Source organism: Balaenoptera borealis, assembly GCF_965194805.1.
Source record: "Balaenoptera borealis genome assembly, chromosome: 18".
NCBI lineage: Eukaryota > Metazoa > Chordata > Mammalia > Artiodactyla > Balaenopteridae > Balaenoptera > Balaenoptera borealis.
Genome location: NC_138877.1, coordinates 17,652,252 through 17,673,948, shown reverse-complemented (window position 1 = coordinate 17,673,948; position 21,697 = coordinate 17,652,252). Strand labels below are relative to the sequence as shown.

General features: G+C 40.7%; 1 protein-coding gene across 9 annotated transcripts in view; it reads left to right on the top strand.

The window, feature by feature from the left end:
- FAM124A (family with sequence similarity 124 member A) overlaps positions 1-21,697 on the top strand; it is a 173,254-nt gene that overhangs the window by 39,156 nt on the left and 112,401 nt on the right. Inside the window, exon 5 of one of the 9 annotated variants that reach the window (XM_082365521.1) lies at positions 137-339. The exons of the other annotated variants lie outside the window; for them this stretch is intronic. Coding sequence (XP_082221647.1) covers positions 137-241 — 105 coding nt within the window. The 3' untranslated portion in view covers positions 242-339. Of the gene's footprint in view, positions 1-136; positions 340-21,697 lie in introns of those variants that run through there. 9 annotated transcript variants of the gene reach the window in all.

The window sequence follows — 21,697 nt, the reverse complement described above, 5'->3', positions numbered from 1 at the left end:
CTGGGGAGGAGCTTATGCAGGGAAGAGTTTACCGAAGAAATAATAATGGTGTGATAGTGATATTAATTGCTTGCTTAGGAGCTGCCACATTGTAGGCTAAGTGCACTCTAATACCTTCCTTACTGAACCCTCTCAGCGCGTCTACCAGCCGGGGACCACTCGTATCCCCATCCTGCAGACGCACACCCGGAGATGTAGATCAGTAACTGCCATACCCAGGATTACCAACAGCAAATGGTGAGACTGGGAGCGAACTTGGGGACATTTGACTCAGGAACCCATGCTGGCTGTGCTGTTCCCTATTCTTTTTATTTTGTTTTATTTATTTTATTTATTTATTGGCTGAGTTGGGTCTTCGTTGCTGCGCGCTGGCTTTCTCCAGTTGCGGCAAGCGGGGGCTACTGTTCGTTGCGGTGCGCGGGCTTCTCATTGCAGTGGCTTCTCTTGTTGTGGATCACGGGCTCTAGGCGAGCCAGCTTCAGTAGTTGTGACACACGGGCTCAGTAGTTGTGGCTCGCAGACTCTAGAGCGCAGGCTCAGTAGTTGTGGTGCACAGGTTTAGTTGCTCCGCGGCACGTGGGATCTTCCTGGACCAGGGCTCGAACCTGTGTCCCCTGCATTGGCAGGTGGATTCCTAATCACTGTGCCACCAGGGAAGTCCCACATGCTCTTCCCTATTCTTTTCCGAGGAACACGGCCGGGACCTGGGTGTTCCCTCTGCCGGCACCTCTCAAGCTTCAGCAGACCTGAAAATCACAGATCCCTGGGCTCCACCTCCAGAAACTCGGATCTAGGAGTTCCAGGGTGGGGCCCAAGATCCTGCATTTCTAACCAGCTCCCAGGTGCTGAGGCCTGTAGCATCCTCTCTACATGTGCACCGGGCTCAGGATATTCGAAGCAGGACTACCCAGTTGTCAATTCGTGTTTGATAAGCACTGCCTGGGGCACATTCCCTTTTTAAAAATTATTATAACCATACTTAGTAGCAGGCTCAGGACAGAACATCAAGAGTACAAGTCACAGTATTGTGATGATCATTCGCAATTTAAACTACATGCATTGAATCGTTGTTGCACACCTGAAACGAATATAATGCTATATGTCAATTATATCTCAATTAAAAGAAAAAGAGTACAAGTCACAAGAGGTGTCTGTAAGATGAGCTCAGAGCTTCCTGAAACTGTTTGTATCCTGTTCCCAGCCCCAAGCCCAATGCCCAGCAGCTACTCAGTACACGTTAGCTTGTCCCTCCTCCCCCTTGGTCTCTGGTGTTCTCAGGGCAGGTGCAGTGACCCAAGGGGCGGGGCATGCACACGTGCAGGCAGGGAGGGGTTTGAATGAATGGGAGGCCACTGGGCACGCCAGCATGCTACACCCGCCCTGGGGTTTTGGCTCCCAGTCCAGACTCTGAAGAAAATTGCTGTTTTCAGTCAGCCGCGTTGCCTGCACTGGGTTGTTTTATCTGTGCAGATCGCCCAGGCTGGCTGAAAGTCACCCCTAGAAAATAATTTCCCGGAGCATCGTCTGAGTTTGCTGTTCCCGCAGAATGTGTAAGTGACATCATAGCTCTTTCAGGCCTGGAAGGAAGAGTAATTTGCTTTTAGGTTAAAAAAGGAAGTGAACTATGATTATAGACCTTGGCAGGACTTGGAATCAGATCTTTGAGGCAGAGGAAGGAAAATGAGGAATTTTAGTCAGTGTTTTCTGCTCTCAATCTTAGAGCAGCTTTCCCCTGTGGCCTGCCTGTCTCACTTGTCTCACTTAGCTTAGTTAGTTTGGTCTGGCCAGGGCTCTGCTTCCCAAGGGGTTTGGTTTGGTGGTGGACCTGGAAGAAAGGGCTGCTGTTTCTGCGTGTAGCAAGCGACTACCAGCAGGTAGGGCCGGTCCCCTGCAGGCCGACCGCGTGGTGCCTGTAGGTAAACTGCAGCGGACGGGGACGGTCCAGCGCTTTGCGGAGCTGGTCAAGTCAGCAAACACTTTGAATATCTCCTCTCAGTCAGACATGGTACTGGAGATGGGCGAAGATGAACAGTAGAGTCCTGTGCTCCAAGTTCATGACTGATCCCAGACCATTCCACGGAGTGTGACGTGCAAGCTGTGGTACAGCAAAGTGGGGTGCACAGGGTGTGCTCCGGAGGGGCGCCTCCCTCCAGGGCTGGGAAAACAGGAAGACCATAGCAGAAGCCTTCTGGAAGCCAGCAGTTAGGAATTGGGTCTCTAGATCCCACCGATCTAGACCACATCCTATTCGGACAGCTCTGAGTGGTTGGCTGAACCTTCAAACACTGGGCCAAAAAACCATTTTAATTTCCACTGAATTTTCCTCTTGTGTTAATAAATTTTTTGTTAGCTTCCAATTAGGCATCCCTTTTTATTGACGTATGGTTGATATACAGTATTATATAAATTACAGGTGTACAATATAGTGATTCACAATTTTGAAAGGTTATACTTCATTTATACTTATAAAATATTGGCTATATTTTCTGTGTTGTACAGTATATCCTTGTAGCCTATTTTATACCTAATAGTTTATACCTCTTAATTCCCTACCCCTATGTTGCCCCTCCCCACTTCCTTCTCCCCACTGGTAACCACCAGTCTATTCTCTATATCTGTGAGTCTGCTTCTTTTTTGTTATATTCACTAGTTTGTTTTATTTTTTAGATTCCACATGTAAGTGATATCATATAGTGCCTTTCTGTTTCTATTTCACTTAGCATAATGCCCTCCAAGTTCATCCATGTTGCTGCAAATGGCAAAATTTCATTCTCTTTTATGGCTGAGTAGTAGTCCATAGTATATATATACTGCATCTTGTTTATCCATTTATCTGTTGATGGACACTTAGGTTGCTTTCATATCTTGGCAATTGTGAATAATTCTGCTATGAACATTGGGGTGCATATCTTTTCAAATTAGTGTTTCTGGGTTTTTTGGATATATACCAGGAGTGGAATTGCTGGGTCATATGGTAGTTCTATTATTAGTTTTTTAGTTTGATGTTTTCATTTTTAAAGTTGTTATTATATTTTTATTAGAAAGTAATCAAACCAAATTACCCAAAATATTTTTGGAAATTAGAGATTTTTTAAAAAAATTACTCTTCTTACCACCATAACAGAGCATCTTTTGTTCCATTGGTCTATGCATGTGTTTTTATGGCAGTACCATACTGTTTTGATTACTATAGCTTTATTTTTTTTTAAATTTTATTTATTTAGTTAGTTATTATTTTATGGCTGTGTTGGGTCTTCGTTTCTGTGCGAGGGCTTTCTCTACTTGCGGCGAGCGGGGGCCACTCTTCATCGCGGTGCGCGGGCCTCTCACTATCGTGGCCACTCTCGTTGTGGACCACAGGCTCCAGACGCGCAGGCTCAGTAGTTGTGGCTCACGGACCCAGTTGCTCCGCGGCATGTGGGATCTTCCCAGACCAGGGCTCGAACCCGTGTCCTCTGCATTAGCAGGCAGATTCTCAACCACTGTGCCACCAGGGAAGCCCACTATAGCTTTATAATACAGCTTGAAATCAAGAAGTGTGATGACTCCAGATTTGTTTTTCTTTCTCAGGATTGCTTTGGGTATTCTGGGTCTTTTGTGGTCCCACATAAATTTTAGAATTTTTTTTTCCATTTCTATAAAAAAAAAAAATGCTGTTGGAATCTTAATAGGGATTGGATTGAATCTATAGATGTCTTTGGGTAGTATGAACATTTTAACAATATTAGTTCTTCCAATCCCTGAACATGGGATACCTTTCCATTCATCTGTGCCTCCTTCAGTTTCTTTCATCAGTGTCTTGCAGTTTTCAGTGTACAGAACTTTCACCTCTTTGGTTAAATTTATTACTGAGTATTGTATTGTTTTTATTACTGAGTATTGTATTGTTTTTGATGCTATTGTAAATGAGATTGTTTTCTTTATTTCCTTTTCAGATAATTTATTGTTAGGATACAGAAGAGCTACTGATGTTTTGTATGTTACTTTTGTATCCTGCAACTTTAATGAATTCACTGGTTAGCTCTAATAGTTTTCTGATGACGTTTTTATGACTTTTTATATATAAAATCATGTCATCTGCAAATAGAGACCATTTTACGCCTTCCTTTCCAATGCGGATGGCTTTTATCTTTTTCTTGCCTGATTGCTTTGGCTAAGACTCCTGTACTGTGTTGAATTGGAGTGGTGAGAGAGGGAAGCATGGTCCTGTTTCCAATCTTAGAAGAAAAGTTTTCAACCTTTCACCAGTATGATGTTAGCTGTGGTGTGTTATATAAGGCCTTTGTTATGTTGAGGTATGTTCCCTCTATACCTAATTTGTTAAGAATTTTTAACATGAACCGATGTTGAATTTTGTCAAATTCTTTGTCTGCATCTATTGAGATTATCATTTGATATTTCTTTCATTCTATTAATGTGATGTATCATATTGATTAACTTCCACGCATTGAACCATCCTTGCATCCTGGACAAATCTCACTTAATCATAGTGAATGATCCTTTTAATGTGCTGCTGAATTTGGTTTGCTAGTTTTTGTTTTTTTTTATTGGAGTATAATTGCTTTACAATGTTGTGTTAGTTTCTGTACAGTGAAGTGAGTCAGCTATATGTATACCTATATCCCCTGCCTTGGACCTCCCTCCCACCCCACCCCCATCCCATCCATCTAGGTTGTCACAGAGCACTGACCTGAGCTTTCTGTGCTGTATAACATGTTCCCCCTAGCTATCTGTTTTACACATGGTAGTGTATATATGTCAATCCTCGTCTCCCGATTTGTCCCACCCTCCCCTTCCCCCTCTGTGTACACATGTTGGTTCTCTACATCTGTGTCTCTATTCCTGCCCTGCAAATAGGTTCATCTGTACCATTTTTCTGGATTCCACATATATGCATTAATATACGATATTTGTTTTTCTCTTTCTGGCTTACTTCACTCTGTATGAGTGACTCTGGGTCCATCCACATCACTACAGATGACCCAATTTCATTCCTTTTCATGGCTGAGTAATATTCCATTGTATATATGTACCACATCTTCTTTATCCATTCATCTGTCATTGGACATTTAGGTTGTTTCCATGTCCTGTCTATTGTAAATAGTATTGCAATGAATATTGGGGTACATGTGTCCTTTTGAATTATGGTTTTCTCAGTATATATGTCCAGTAGTAGGATTGCTGGGTCATATGGTACTTCTATTTTTAGTTTTTTAAGGAACCTCCATTCTGTTTTCCATAGTGGCTGCACCAATTTACATTCCTGCCCATGGTATAGGAGGGTTCCCCTTTCTCCACACCCTCTCTAGCATTTATTATTTGTAGACTTTTTGATGATGGTTATTCGGACTGGTATGAGGTGATACCTCAATGTAGTTTTGATTACATTTCTCTAATAATTAGTGATGTTGAGCATCTTTTCATGTGCCTCTTGGCCATCTGTATGTCTTCTTTGGAGAAATGTCTATTTAGGTCTTCTGCCCATTTCTAAATTGGGTTGTTTGCTTTTTTGATATTGAGCTCCATGAGCTGTTTGTATATTTTGGAGATTAATCTTTGTCTGTTGCTTCGTTTGCAAATATTTTCTCCCATTCCGAGGGTTATCTTCATCTTGTTTATGGTTTCCTTTGCTGTGCAAAAGCTCTTAAGTTTCATTAGGTCACATTTGTTTATTTTTGTCTTTATTTTCATTACTCTAGGAGGTGGGTCAAAAAGATCTTGCTGTGGTTTATGTCAAAGAGTGTTTTTCCTATGTTTTCCTCTAAGAGGTTTATAGTGTCCGGACTTACATTTAGGTCTTTAATCCATTTTGAGTTTATTTTTGTGTATGGTGTTAGGTAGTGTTCTAATTTCATTCTCTAACATGTAGCTGTCCAGTTTACCTAGCACCACTTATTGAAGAGGCTGTCTTTTCTCCATTGTATGTTCTTACCTCTCTTGTCATAAATTAGGTGACCATATGTGCATGGGTTTATCTCTGGGCTTTCTATCCTCTTCCATTGACCTATATTTCTGTTTTTGTGCAAGTACCATTCTGTTTTGATGACTGTAGCTTTGTAGTATAGTCTGAAGTCAGGGAGCCTGATTCCTTCAGCTCCGTTTTTCCTTCTGAAGATTGCTTTGGCTATTCTGTGTCTTTTGTGTTTTCATATAACTTGTAAAATTTTTGTTCTAATTCTGTGAAAAATGCCATTGGTAATTTGATAGGGATTGCATTGAATCTGTAGATTGCTTCCGGGTAGTATAGTCATTCTCACAATAGTGATTCTTCCAATCCAAGAACATAGTATATCTCTCCATCTGTTGGTGTCATCTTTGATTTCTTTCATCAGTGTCTTATAGTTTTGTGAGTATAGGTCTTTTACCTCCTTAGGTAGGTTTATTCCTAGGTATTTTATTCTTTTTGTTGTGATGGTAAATGGGATTGTTTCCTTAATTTCTCTTTCTGATTCTTTGTTGTTAGTGTATAGGAATGCAAGAGATTTCTGTGTATTAATTTTGTATCCTGTGACCTTACCAAATTCATTGATTAGTTCTAGTAGTTTTCTGGTGGCATCTTTAGGATTTTCTACGTATAGTATCATGTCATCTGCAAACAGTGACAGTTTTACTTCTTTTCCAATTTGGATTCCTTTTATTTCTTTTTCTTCTCTGACTGCCGTGGCTAGGACTTTCAAAACTATGTTGAATAAGAATGGCGAGAGTGGACATCCTTGTCTTGTTCCGTTCTTAGTTGAAATGCTTTCGGTTTTTCACCATTGAGAATGATGTTTGCTGTGGGTTTGTCATATATGGCCTTTTTATGTTGAGGTAGGTTCTCTCCTATGCCCATTTTCTGGAGAGTTTTTATCATAAATGGGTGTTGAATTTTGTCAAAAGCTTTTTCTGTATCCATTGAGATGATCATATGGTTTTTATTCCTTTATTTGTTAATATGGAATATCACATTGATTGATTTGCATATATTGAAGAATCCTTGCCTTCCTGGGATAAATCCCACTTGGTGTATGATTCTTTTAATGTGTTGTCAGATTCTGTTTGCTAGTATTTTGTTGAGGATTTTTGCATCTATGTTCATCAGTGATACTGTTCTGTGATTTTCTTTTTTGGTGATATCTTTGTCTGGTTTTGGTATCAGGGTGATGGTGGCCTTGTAGAATGAATTTGGAAGTGTTCCTCTCTCAGCAATTTTTTGGAATAGTTTGAGAAGGATAGGTGTTAATTCTTCTCTAAATGTTTGATAGAATTTGTCTGTGAAGTCATCTGGTCCTGGACTTTTGTTTGTTGGAAGATTTTTAATCACAGTTTCCATTTCAGTACTTGTGATTGGTCTGTTTATATTTTCTACTTTTTCCTGGTTCAGTCTTGGAAGGTTGTACACTTCTAAGGATTTGTCCATTTCTTGTAAGTTGTCCATTTTATTGGCATATAGCTGCTTATAGTAATCTCTTATGATCCTTTGTATTTCTGTGGTGTCCATTGTAACTTCTCCTTTTTCATTTCTAATTTTGTTGATTTGAGTCCTCCCCCTTTTTTTCTTGACGAGTCTGCCTAAAGGTTTTTCAATATGGTTTATTGTCTCAAAGAAGCAGCTTCTAGTTTCATTGATCTTTGCTATTGTTTTCTTTATCTCTAGTTCATTGATTTCTGCTCTGATCTTTATGATTTCTTTCCTTCTACTAACTTTGGGTTTTGTTTGTTCTACTTTCTCTAGTTGCTTTAGGTGTAAGGTTAGGTTGTTTGAGATTTTTCTTGTTTCTTGAGGTAAGATTGTATTGCTATAGACTTTCCTCTTAGAACTGATTTTGCTGTGTCCCATAGATTTTGGATCATTCTGTTTTCATTGTCACTTGTCTCTAGGTATTTTCTGATTTCCTCTTTGATTTCTTTAGTGATCCACTGGTCATTTAGTAACATATTGCTTAGCCTCCATGTATTTGTGTTTTTTGCAGTTTTTTTCCTGTAATTGATTTCTAATCTCATAGCATTGTGGCTGGAAAAGATGCTTGATATGATTTCAGTTTTCTTAAATTTACTGAAGCTTGATTTGTGATCCAAGATGTGATCTTTCCAGGAGCATGTTCTGTGTGCACTTGAGAAGAAAGTGTATTCTGCCACTTTCAGGTCAAATGTCTTATAAATATCAATTAAATTTATCTGGTCTGTTGTGTCATTTAAAGCTTGTGTTTCCTTATTTATTTTCTGTTTGGATGATTTGTCCATTGGTTTAACTGGCATGTTAAAGTCCCCTACTGTTATTGTGTTACTGTTGATTTCCCCTTTCATGGTTGTTAGCATTTGCCTTATGTATTGAGGTGCTTCTGTGTTGGGTGCATAAATATTTATAATTGTTGCTTCTTGTTCCTGGATTGATCCCGTGATCATTATGTAGTGTCCTTCCTTATTTCTTGTAACAGTCTTTATTACAAAGTATTTTATCTGATACGAGTATTGCTACTCCAGCTTTCTTTTGATTTCCATTTGCATGGAATATCTTTTTCCATCCCTTCACTTTCAGTCTGTATGTGTCCCTAGGTCTGAAGTGGGTTTCTCGTAGACAGCATATATATGGGTCTTGTTTTCGTATCCATTCAGCCAGTCTGTGTCTTTTGGTTGGAGCATTTAATCCATTTACATTTAAGATAATTATTGATATGTATGTTCCTATTACCATTTTCTTAATTGTTTTGGGTTTGTTATTGTAGGTCTTTTCCTTTTCTTGTGTTTCCTGCCTAGAGAAGTTCCTTTAGCATTTGTTGTAAAGCTGGTTTGGTGGTGCTGAATTCTCGTAGCTTTTGCTTGTGTGTAAAGCTTTTGATTTCTCCGTCGAATCTGAATGAGATCTTTTCTGGGTAGAGTAATCTTGGTTGTAGGTTCTTCCCTTTCATCACTTTAAGTATATCCTGCCACTCCCTTCTGGCCTGCAGAGTTTCTGCTGAAAAATCAGCTGATAACCTTATGGAGATTCCCTTATATGTTATTTTTTGCTTTTCCCTTTCTGTTTTTAATATTTTTTCTTTGAATTTAATTTTTGTTAGTTTGAGTAATATGTGTCTTGGTGTGTTTCTCCTAGGGTTTATCCTGTATGGGACTCTCTGTGCTTCCTCGACTTGGGTGGCTATTTCTTTTCCCGTGTTAGTGAAGTTTTCCACTATAATCTCTTCGAATATTTTCTCAGACCTTTTCTTTTTCTCTTCTTCTTCTGAGACCCCTATAATTCGAATGTTGGTGCGTTTCGTGTTGTCCCAAAGGTCTCTGAGATTGTCTTCAATTCTTTTCATTCTTTTTTCTTTATTCGCTCCTTGGCAGTTATTTCCACCATTCTGTCTTCCAGCTCACTTATTCATTCTTCTGCCTCAGTTATTCTTTTACTGATTCCTTCTAGTGTATTTTTCATTTCAGTTATTGTGTTGTTCATCTCTTTGTTTGTTCTTTAGTTCTTCTAGATCTTTGTTAAACATTTCTTGTATTTTCTCAATCCGTGCCTCCATTCTATTTCTGAGATTCTGGATCATCTTTACTATCATTACTCTGAATTCTTTTTCAGGTATGTTGCCTATTTCCTCTTCATTTATTTGATCTTGTAGGTTTTTACCTTGCTCCTTCATCTGTGACATATTATTTTGTCATCTCATTTTTTTTTTTTTTGATAGGTGGTTTTGTGTTCCTCTCTTACTGGTTGTTTGACCTGAGGCTTCCAGCACTGGAGTTTGTAGGCTGTTGGGTAGAACCGGGTCTTGGTGCTGAGATGAGGACCTCCAGGAGACCTCACTCCGATGAATATTCCCTGGGGTCTGAGGTTCTCTGTTAGTCCAGTGGTTCACAGTTGGAGTTCCCACCGCAGGAGTTCAGGCGTGACCCCCAGCTTGTTAACCAAGATCCCGCAAGCCATGCGGGGCAGCAAAAAAAAAAAAAAAAAAAAAAGGAGCAGAACAATAATAAAGAGTAAAAAATAAAATAAGATTAGAAAACTAACAGATATGTTAGAAAAATATATATATAGATGAAACAACAACTGGAAGGTAAAACAGAACCATAGTAGCAAAAAAGAGGGGAAAAAAAGAAAGCCAGGAAGGGCCTTGGCTGTGGGGGGTGGGGTTTAGGTGGGGACAGGGCCTATGTTTAGGACTCACAGGGCTGGTAAAAGCCCTGGGGTGGGGGCGGGGCTTAGACTCAGCACAGCCAGAGGGGCCCAGGAGTGCCTCTGGCCTCAGAGGGCAGAGGAACAGGTCCGGGACCCCAGCAAGCTCCCTTGGCCCAAGTGGGCAGGGGAAACACTAAGCACATTCCCCCCAATCCTCTGATCCTGGAGGGTCCCTCGCCATTGGCCTCTCCTCTTCTTCCCCCCCACTCTTATGCCCCTAGGACTTTTGTGGTCAGAGGGGGCCCCAGAAGGCAGGGGACCAGGCCTGGAAGCCCAACAGGCTTCCTGGGGCCTGAATGGGTGGAGGAAATGCCCGCCACATGTCCCCTGATCCTCCGGTCCTGGAGGGTCTCCCTCACATCTGCCTCTCCTCCTCTTTTCCCCTCCTCGCTCCTTGCTACGCCCCTAGGACCCATGCGGCCAGAGGGGGCCTCGGAGGGCAGAGGACCAGGTCCAGGAGCCCAGTAGGCTTCCTGGGGCCTGATTGGGCAGGAGAAACAGTAGCCATGCTCCTCCCTGATCCTCTGAGCCCCCAAGGGTCCCTCCAGGCATGGGAACCCCTCCCCTCTCCCAGCCACCCCTCAGGGGCACTGGTCCCGTCTGGCCTCCACTTCTCCTACCCGCCTCTCCCCCGCCATGTCCTACTTGGTCGCTCAGGGGTTCCTCCTGTCTCTTTGGGCATCAAGGTCCCCCACCAGCGTCTGGTAAGTGCCCTAGTTGTGGGGAGACAGGAACTCCGTGTCCTCCCACTTCGCCATCTTTGCTAGTGTTTTAGTGAGAATTTTTACATCAGTATTTATTAGGGATATGGCTTGTAGTCTTCCTTTCTTGTAGTGTCTGTTTCTGGTTTTGGTGTCAGGGTAATGCTGGCCTTATAAAATGAGTTTGGGAGTGTCCCCTTTTTTTCACTTTTTTGGAAGAGGTTGAGGATTCACATTCATTCTTCTTTAAATGTTTGTTAAAATTCATTAATGAAACCATCTGTTTTGGGGGTTTTCTTTGTTGGAAGATTTTTAATTACCAAGTCAATCTCCCTACCTAATTGGTCTGTTCACATTTTCTATTTCTTTAGGATTTATTCTTGATAGGTTGTATGTTCCTAAGAATTTTTCCATTTCTTTTAGATTGTACAGTTTGTTGGCACATAATTTTTCATAGCAGCTTCTTACAATGCTTTGTATATCTATGATATCAGTTATACTGTCTCCTCTTTCATTTATAACTTTTAATTTTGGTTCTCTATTTCTTTCTTTGGTTTGTCTAGCTAAAGTTTTGTCAATTTTTGTTTATATTTTCAAAGAACCAACACTTAGTTTTGTTACTCTTTTCTCTTGTTTTCCTGTTCTCTATTTCATTTATTTCTGTTCTAGTCTTTATTATTACCTTCCTTTGGCTAAACTAGGGTTAGTCTTATCTTTTTTTTTTAATTATTAGCACCTTTAATTATTATTTATTTATTTATTTATTTGGCTGTGTTGGGTCTTCGTTTCTGTGTGAGGGCTTCCTCTAGCTGCGGCAAGCGGGGGCCACTCTTCATCGCGGTGCGTGGGCCTCTCACTATCGTGGCCTCTCTTGTTGCGGAGCACAGCCTCCAGACGCGCAGGCTCAGTAGTTGTGGCTCACGGGCCTAGTTGCTCCGCGGCATGTGGGATCTTCCCAGACCAGGGCTCGAACCCGTGTCCCCTGCATTAGCAGGCAGATTCTCAACCACTGCGCCACCAGGGAAACCCTAGTCTTATCTTTTCTAGTTCTTTGAGGCATAGACTTAGGTTGTTTATTTGATATATTTCTTGTTGCTGTGTAGGTGTTTATTATTGTTAGGAACTTTCCTCTTATAACTATTTTTGCTGCATCCCATAAGTTTTAGTATGTTGTTTTCATTTTCATTCATCTAAAGGTACTTTTCAATTTCCCCTTTGATTTACTATTTGATCCATTGGTCTTTCAGAAGAGTGTTGTTTAATTTCCATGTATTTGAGGGTTTTCCAGTTTTCCTCCTGTTACTGACTTCTAGTTTCATGCCATTGTGGTCAGAGAAGATACTTGCTATGATTTGGATCTTGTATTTGCTAAGACTTGTTTTATGGCCTAACATATGATCTATCCTAGATAACGTTCCATGTGTGTTTAAGAAGAATGTGTGTTCTGCTGCTGTCAGAATGTTCTGAATACGTCTGTTAGATCTATTTAATCTATGGTGTTGTTCAAATTTGCTGTTTCCTTATTGATTCTCTGTCTGGATGATCTAACCATTGTTGAGAATGTTTTACTAAAAACCCCAACTATTATTTATGTTGTTCATTTCCTCTTTTGCTCTGTTAGTTTTTGCTTTATATATTTATGTGCTCCAGTGTTGGGTGCATAAATTTTAAAATGGTTGTATCTTCTTGAAGGATTGACCCCTTTGTTATTATATAATGACCTGCTTTGTATCTCCTTACTACTTTTAGTTTAAAGTTTATTTTGTCTAACATACGTATAGCTACCTCTGCATTTTTTGGTTACCATCTGCTTGAAGTGTTTTTCTCCATCCTTTTTCTCTCAGTCTGTGTGCATCTTTAAGGCTAAAGTCAGTCTCTTGTAGGCAGTATATCATTGGATCTTGTTTTTTTAAATCCATTCAACTATTCTTTTTCTTTTGATTGGAAAATGTAATCCATTTATGTTTAAAGTAATTATTGATACTTAAGGACTTAATAGTGCCTTTTGTTAATTGTTTTCTGGCTATTTTGTAGATCCATTGTTCCTCACTTCTTATTCTGCAGTCTTTTTTGTGTTTTGATGTCTTTTGGTATCAATATGTCTTGACTTCTTTATGATGTTCTTTTGTGTAATTACTACAGGTTCTTCCCTTGCGGTTACCATGAAGCTTACATAAAATATCTAAGAATTATAACACCACATTTTAAACTGATAACAATTTAACTTTAAGAGCATTCCTAAAACTTTACACTTTCATTTCTCCTCCCCTCACATTTTAGGTTTTTGCTGTTACACATTTCATATTTTTTATATTGTATATCCCATAACAGATCACTATAGTCATAGTTTTTACTACACTTGTTTTTTAACGTTTAAATTAGAGGTGTAAGTGAATTACACATCACCATTACCATATTACTGAGTTTAACTTTGACTGTATATTCACCATTACCAGTGAATTTCACACTACCTTCTTATGTTTTTATAATGTTAAATAGCACCCTTTTACTTCCACTCAAATAACTCCCTCTAGCGTTTCTTGTAAGGCAGGGTTAGTAGTTGATCTTCCTTATATAAACTTTTGTTTGTTTGGCAAAGTCTTTACTTCATTTCTGAAGGAAAGCTGTGCTGGGTATAAAATTATTGGTTGACAGTTTTTCCTTTCAATATTTTGTATATATCATCCCATTTTCTCCTGGTCTGAAAAAATTTCTGTTGAGAAACCCACTAGTAGCCTGTGGGGGTTACTTTGTATGTAACTTGTCTCTTCTCTGTTGTTGCTGTCAGAATTCTTTGTCTTGACTTTTGACATTTTAATTATAATGTGTCTCAATGTAGTCTATTCAGGTTCAACCTATCTGGGGTCCTTTAGGCTTCATGGATCTGCATGTCCATTTCTTTCCACAGGTTTGGGAAGTTTTCGGCCATTATATTTTAAATATACTTTTTGTTCCTCTCTTACTCTTCTTCAGGAATTCTCATAATGTAGATACTGTTTCCTTTTATTGTGTTCCATTAGTCCCATAGGCTTTCTTCACTATTTTTCATTCTTTTAGTTTTTGTTCCTTTGACTGGATAATTTCAAATATCCTGTCTGCTAGTTCATTGATTTTTTTTCTTCTGCATAGTTGAGACCATTTTTGAAGCTCTCTATTGAATTCTTAAGTCATTGTATTTTTCACCTCTAGGATTTCTGTTTGTTTGATGCCTTCTGTTTCTTTGTTGAAGTTCTTGTTTTGTTCATGCATTGTTTTCCTAATTTCATATAGTTGTCTGTGTTCCTGTAGGTCATTAAACTTCTTTAAGAGGGTTATTCTGAATTTTTGTCCAGCTCTTCATAGATCTCCACTTATGGGGGTTAGTTTTTAGAGCTTTATTAGTTTCCCTTGGTGATGTCATATTTGATTTTTTTTGACCCTTGATTCCTTACATTGATATCTATGCATTTAAGTGCTTTCTTTTCCAGAACTTTGAAGGTTCACTTTGGCAGGGGCAGTTCTTTACTAGTTTGCTCAGCTTAGTGTTGTGGACATGTCAGCTGGTACCATACTTGGGCAGGAAGGGCTTACTGTCAGGGTCTGTTTTTGGATGAGGCCTCTGCCCGGGCTCTGAGGTCATGGGGAGGGGAGTGTACCACTGGCTGTGAATACTGGATGGGACTGCTGGCTTGGTTCCCTGCCCAAAAAGACTGTAGGATGGGCTCCACGTTTGTCTGGACTGTCTAGTCAGGCTTCCTAGATGGTCGGGACTGGGTATTATACTCTGCAGTTGGCTGGGCTATGAATTAGTTTCCCTGCCTGGGGATGCAGCAGAACAGGGCCCAAGGCACTGTTTTGGGGACCCAAATCAGGCTGGACTGTGCACTGAATATCCTGTTCAGACGGGGCCATTAGTTTTGCTTGCAGACAGGGAAAGCCCTGTGCTGTGCTCTCTGTTCATGTGCCACTGTGAACAGGGCTGTGGGGTGGGCTACACAGCTTTCCTGTGTTCTGGTTAGGTCCCCTGGTCAGGTGGGCTGAAGGCCATATTCAGCAGTGGATGGAGCTATGAGTTAGTTTCCCTTCCCAGGCAGGGCCCCATACAGTCCCCAAGGCCAGCAAGGCTCTTGTTTGCAGATCAAATTGGGCAGAACTATATTCTAACTTCCCTGGCCTGATGGGCCAGCATCCTAGCTCTGCTGATGGGCTGGGCCACTGGCCAGGTTCTCCACTCAGTGCTGCTGTAATTGGAGTTGCAAGATGGGCTACACAGATTGCCGGGAGCTCTGGTTAGGTTCCCATCTTGTTTCAGGCTAGAGGCTGTATTCAGCTTTGGGTCTGGCAATAAATGACCTTCCCTGCATGGCTGGGACTGCAGAACAGTCTCCAGGGACAGCAAGGCTCTTCGGGAATCAAATCAGACAGACTTACACACTAAGCTCCCTGGACAGATGGGGCTACCTTCAGATGCAGAGTTGCTGGTCAGGTTCTCTGCTCAAATGCTGCTGGGACCAGGGCTGCCGGGTGAGCTACCGAGATTCCCAGAAACTCTGTGTAGGTTTCCTAATTAGCAGAGTTGGAGGCTGCACTCAGCACTGGGCAGAGCTGCAGGTTAGCTTCTCTGCTAAGGGGGTGGGGGCGGGGAGTGGGGATGCAGAGCACACCTCAGAGCTGAGAAGACTCTTCTTTGGGAAGCTAAGCAGGCAGACCTGTGCACCAAACTCTCTGCTCAGACGGGGTCACTGGCTTGTCTCTGCAGACTGGGGGAGCTGCTGGCCAGGCTCTCTGCTCAAGTGCTGCTGGTCTATGCCATTTCCCAGGTGGTCAGGCAGGGCCCAAAGCTACCTCAGCAGTGGGCAGAGGTATGAATTAGCTCCCCTTCCCGGACAGAGCAGGAGAGTTCACGGCAAGCAGCTTTCCAGGTGTTCTGGAAGGCATTCTGGTTGGGCAGAGCCAGGAGCTACACTCAAGTAGTCTGGCTATGAATTAACCCTCTGCCTGGGCGGAGAAGAGAACTGGCTCCCAACCTGGGAAGGCTCTTTGTTTGTGATCTTGACTCAAGCCAGCCTACACCCCAAGTTCCCTGGCTGAACAGTGCTGCTGGCTTTGCTCTGTGGATGATCAGCTCTGCCTGCCGGACTCTTTGCTCGAGCGATGCTGGGCTACGCAGCTTTGAAGCGTTCCCACCTGGCTCTCTGGTCGGCAGGGCCAGGAGCTACCCTCAGCAGTGGGCGGGCTCTGACTCAGCTGCCCTGCCTGGGCGAGGGGACAGACCCGCTACAGAGCTGTGAAGGCTCTTCATGTGAGGTCCCACGTGAGGCAGACCTGCGCCCCGCTGAGTTCCCTGCTCAGACCGCGCCACCACCTTGGCTCTGCACATGGGCAGAGCCGCTGGTGGGACCACTACTTGGGTGCTGCAGGTAGGAACTGAGGCTGCCAAGGTCCCAGCGCTGGTTGTTTCAAGCCCCTCCCACCTTTTCCATCATAGTCAGATCCCTAGGATCAAACCCCACAGGTTCCCCTGCCATCCTCATGGGGCAGGACCAGAGTGGGGCCTCCCATAAAGTGACCCGCAATGCTGGGGGAGCTGGATGTTCCTGCTGGGCTCTCTTTTCGCACTGGAGGAGCCAGGGACCCAGGGGAGACCTCTCCATGCGGTGCTGTGCTGGCCCGGAGGAGGGGCAAGGCTGGCAGTGTGTAGCTGCCCCTCGTATACCCTTCCGGCGCAGTCTGTCTTGGTCTCTGTGGTGGAGGGGATGCTTTAGCCTCACCCCATGTTCTAGAATTTCCTCAGTGGCGTTTTGCCCATGAATGGTTTGTCGACAAAAAAATTAATCCATCGATCTAAGAAAGAGATGGAAAATTTTATTCTAGCCAAGTTGAGGATTACAACCTGGGAACAGCCTCTCAGAAAGCTCTGAGGACTGTTCCGCCTGTCAGAGGTCAAACACAGTTATATAAGTTTTTGAAACAGAGGGCTGCACATTAAATGATGTATTCTTGGCAGTTTACACAATCCAGACCTAAGCGAGCAGTGGGTTGTGGTTCGTCGTGGCCCCTTACAAGATTCAGAAGGAATGTTATCTTTTAAGGAGTTGTCTTGTTGGCGCTAAGAGAATGTTGCTCTTTATGACGGAGCAGGTATTTCTGCCGATGGGGAGGTTTGGTCGTTGCACAATGTGGATACACAGTGCACAGTAGAGGGTAGAGAGGAGGCCAAAGGGCAGAAAATTTTTTTTTTCAGTTTAAATTTTTCTTGTCTTGCCATAAAATATGAATTATATTTCACAGGTTGTTAATTGTTCTTCTTGGGAGGGGAGCAAAGTCAGGAACAACCTATGTTGCCATCTTGGTGATGTCACTCCTAGGAAAGGATCTAGAATAGTAATCCTGGCACACAGTAAGGTCCATTAAGTGCTTGCTGCTGCCGTATCATCAGTATTATCACCACCACCACCACCACCACCACCATCATCGTCAGAGCTAGTAAGCCACTCGCCCCAGGCCACAGGGCTGATAAACAGCCTAGTAAGGATTCAAATGCACAGAGGAGGCTCTGCCATTAGCTGAATTTGGTGGGTGCCCAGGGCCTCCCAACTTCAGGGGCCTCTCTCCAGACCCCAACAAGGCACCTTCCTGCCTGAGACAAGAATACAAGGTGCTTGCTTGGTACATGTGAACATCCCAGCCACATACATGGGATTTACGTAAATTATTCTTAGAGATGAAGGCTGAAATACTTAGGAGTAAAATGTTACGAAAGCCACAAGTTGCTCTCAAGTGGTTCAACAAAAAGCTATATATAGATTCTACTACATATACATATTCTCATACATATATGTATACATATAGATAAATCAAATGATAAAATATGCACATATAAAACGTATCTGTACATTGGAGATGAAGGGAATAAGACAAAATAATATTTGTATCTAGGGTGTTCCTTCTACTATTCTTTCAATATTTTTTGGATATTTGAAAAGCTTCATAATAAACATAGGAGAAAAGTACACATATTTTTTAACCATTTTAAGGGATAGTTTTGGGGGCCTTTCATCTGTACAGCCCACTGCATGGACATTGTCAGATTTTTATTTAGAATGTATAAAAGCTATAGTATGGTAGGCAAAATATCAGATAAATTCAGTGCTTCTCTACTCCTAAATTGGATAGCTGAAGCTGCATTTCAATATGTATTAGTGACCAGGAATCTTCCCATCTGACCCCAAAGCCAATTGAATTAGCAGGGCTCAGTAATGCTATGAGGATACATGTGCAGTTGTTTGTTTATGGCAGAACTTGGTAACTAAACTTTGTGATGCGGCCGATTATGAGTGATGTGGATTAATGATTTGCAATACTGTAAGTTTACAGCCATTGTAAAAATGTATGCAAGTAGGAATGGAAGTAGCAAGGTCAGAAACTTGAGTTTTATCACACTAAAAGACCTACTGATTCATATTCTTTTGGCTGAGGCCAGTGAATCTGCCTAAGATGTTTTATTCAGGTTTGTACTTCGGGAGCTTTGATGTTGGTTTATTTCCTTGGTTTTTTTAATTGAGGTATAACTGACAAAAAATATTAGTTTCAGGTGTACAACATAATGATTCTATATTTGTATATTGCAAAATGATCACCACAGTAAGTCTAGTTAATATCCATCACCATACATACTTATAATATTTTTTCTTGTGATGAGAACTTTTAAGATCTACTCTTTTAGCAACTTTCATATATGCAGTAGAGTATTATTTAACTATAATTACCATGCTGTACATTACAGCCTCATGACTTATTTATTTTATAACTGGAAGTTTGTACCTTTTGACCAAGTTAACCCATTTTGTCCATCCCCAACCCCCTGCCTCTGGCAAGCACCAATCTGTTCCCTGTATCTATGAGTATGGGGTTTTTATTTTTTAATTTTTTTAGATTCCACATATAAGTGAGATCATACAGTATTTGTCTTTCTCTGACTTATTTTGCTCAGCATAATGCCCTCAGGGTCCATCCATGTTGTCACAGATGGCAAGATTTCATTCTTTTTTATGGCTGAATAATATTCCACTGTGTGTACGTATATGTATATATACGTGTGTGTATGTATATATACACATATATATATGCCACATTTTTTTTTATTGAAATAGAGTTGATTTACAGTGCTGTGCCAATCTCTGCTGTACAGCAAAGTGACTCAGTTATACACATGTAGACATTCTTTTTTTAATATTCTTTTCCGTTATGGTTTATCCCAGGAGACTGGAGATAGCTGCCTGTGCTATACAGTTGGACCTTGTTGTTTATCCAGTCTAAATGTAATGGTTTGCATCTACCAACCCCAAACTCTTGGTCCATCCCTCTCCCTCCCCTCCTCCCCATTGGCAGCCACAAGTCGGATCTCTATGTCTGTGAATCTATTTCTGTTCTGTAGATAGGTTCATTTGTGCCATATTTTAGATTCTGCATATAAGTGATATCATCTGGTATTTGTCTTTCTCTTTCTGACTTACTTCACTTAGTGTGATAATCTCTAGTTGCATCCATGTTGCTGCAAATGGCATTATTTCATTCTTTTTTATGGCTGAGTAGTATTCCATTGTATATACATACCACATCTTCTTTATCCATTCATCTGTCGATGGACATTTAGGTTCTTTCCATGTTTTGGCTATTGTGAATAGTGCTGCTATGAACATAAGGTGCATGTATCTTTTTGAATTATAGTTTTGTCAGGGTATATGCCCAGGAGTGCGATTGCTGGATCATATAGTAATTCTATTTTTAGTTTTCTGGGGACCCTTCATACTCTTTTCCATAGTGGCTGCACCAATTTACATTCCCACCAACAGTACACAAGTGATTTGTTTTCTCCACATCCTCACCAACACTTGTTAGTTCTTATCTGTTAGATAAGAGCCATTCTGACAGGTGTGAGGTGATATCTCATTGTGCTTTTGATTTGCATTTCCCTGATGATTAGTGATATTGTGCACCTTTTCATGCACCTGTCGGTCATATGAATGTCATTTTGGAAAAATATCTATTCAGATCCTCTGCCCATTTTAAAATCAGATTGTTTGGGGTTTTTTTGTTGTTGTTGTTGTTGTTTGCTGTTGAGTTATATGAGTTCTTTATATATTTTGGATAGTTAACCCCTTATCAGATATATGACTCGTAAATATTTTCTCCCATTCAGTAGGTTGCCTTTTCATTTTGTTGATAGTTTCCTTTGCTGTGCAGAAGCTTATTGGTTTGATGTGGTCCCATTTGTTTATTTTTGTCTTTGTTGCCTTTGCTTTTGGTTTCAAATCCAAAAAATCATCTCCAAGACTGATGTCAAGAGCCTACTACCTATTTTTTCTTCTAGGAGTTCTTTGGTTTCAGGTCTTATATTCAAGTCTTTAGTCCATTTTGAGTTCGTTTTTGTGCATGGTGTAAGACAGAGGTCCACTTTTCCCAGTGCCATTCATTGACGAGACTGTCCTTTCCCCATTGTATATTCTTGGTTCTTTTGTCATAAATTAATCGACAGTAAATGTGTGGGTTTATTTCCAGGCTCTCTATTCTGCTCTGTCCATCTAGTCTCCGTTTTTATGCCAATACCATATTGTTTTGATTACTATAGCTTTGTAATATAGTTTAAAATCGGGAGGTGTGATACCTCCAACTTTGTTCTTTCTCAAGATTGCATTGGCTATTCAGGGTCTTTCTGTGATTCCATACATATTTTAGGAATGTTCTGTTTCTATGAAAAATGCTATTGGAATTTTGATAGGGATTGCATTGGGAGGTTTTTGATAGGGATTGCATTGGGAGGTTTTTGATTCAATCTTGTTACTGGTAATCTGTTGAGATTTTCTATTTCTTCATAATTCAGTCTTGATAGGTTGTATGTTTCTAGGAATTCATCCATTTCATCTAGGTTGTCCAGTTTGTTGGTATATAATTGTTCATAATAGTGTCTTATGGTCCTTTGTATTTTTGTGATATCAATTGTGACACTTCTTTCATTTCTGTTTTTATTTATTTGAGTCCTCTTTTTTCTTGGTGGATATAGCTAAAGGTTGTCAATTTTGTTTATCTTTTTAAAAACCAGATCTTAGTTTCATTGATCTTTTCTTTATTGTCTTTTTAGTCTCTATTTCATTTATTTCTGCTCTGATCTTTGTTATTACCTTCTTTCTGCTAACTTTGGGATTTATTTGTTCTTGTTTCTCTACTTCCTAGAAGTGTAAAGTGAAGCTGTTTGAAATCTTTGTTTCTTGATTAGGCGTTTATCACTATGAACTTCCCTCTTAGAGTTGCTTTTGCTGTATTCCGTAAGTTTTGGTATGTTCTATTTTTATTTGTCCGAAGGTAATTATTAATTTTCTCTTGATTTCTTCTTTGACTCATTGGTTGTTCAGTAGCATGATGTTTAATCTCCACATATTTGTGGATTTTCCTGTTTTCTTCTTGTAATTAATTTCAAGTTTCATACCATTGTGGTTGGAAAAGATGGCTGATATGATTTCAGTCTCCTTAAATTTATTAAGCCTTGTTTTGTGCCCTAACATATGATCTACCCTAGAGTATGTTCCATCTGCACTTGGCAATATATGTATATGATTTTGAATATTGCAGAATGAAAGTCATTTTAGTCTAAAATCAATGCATTACTTAACTATTTGTTGTCAGAAATTGCAAATAGATTTTTCTCTCTTGGACCTGAAAAGATAAGGATATATTCCTAAAAATGAGAAGCAAAGAAACTACCTAAAACTGCTAGGCTGAAATCATACCTCAGTCATTAGGCTATTGGCTACCTGTTCATTTCCTACAAATTTTCAGGAAGTAAGCTTTTTCAGTCTTAATTACCACCTAGCTT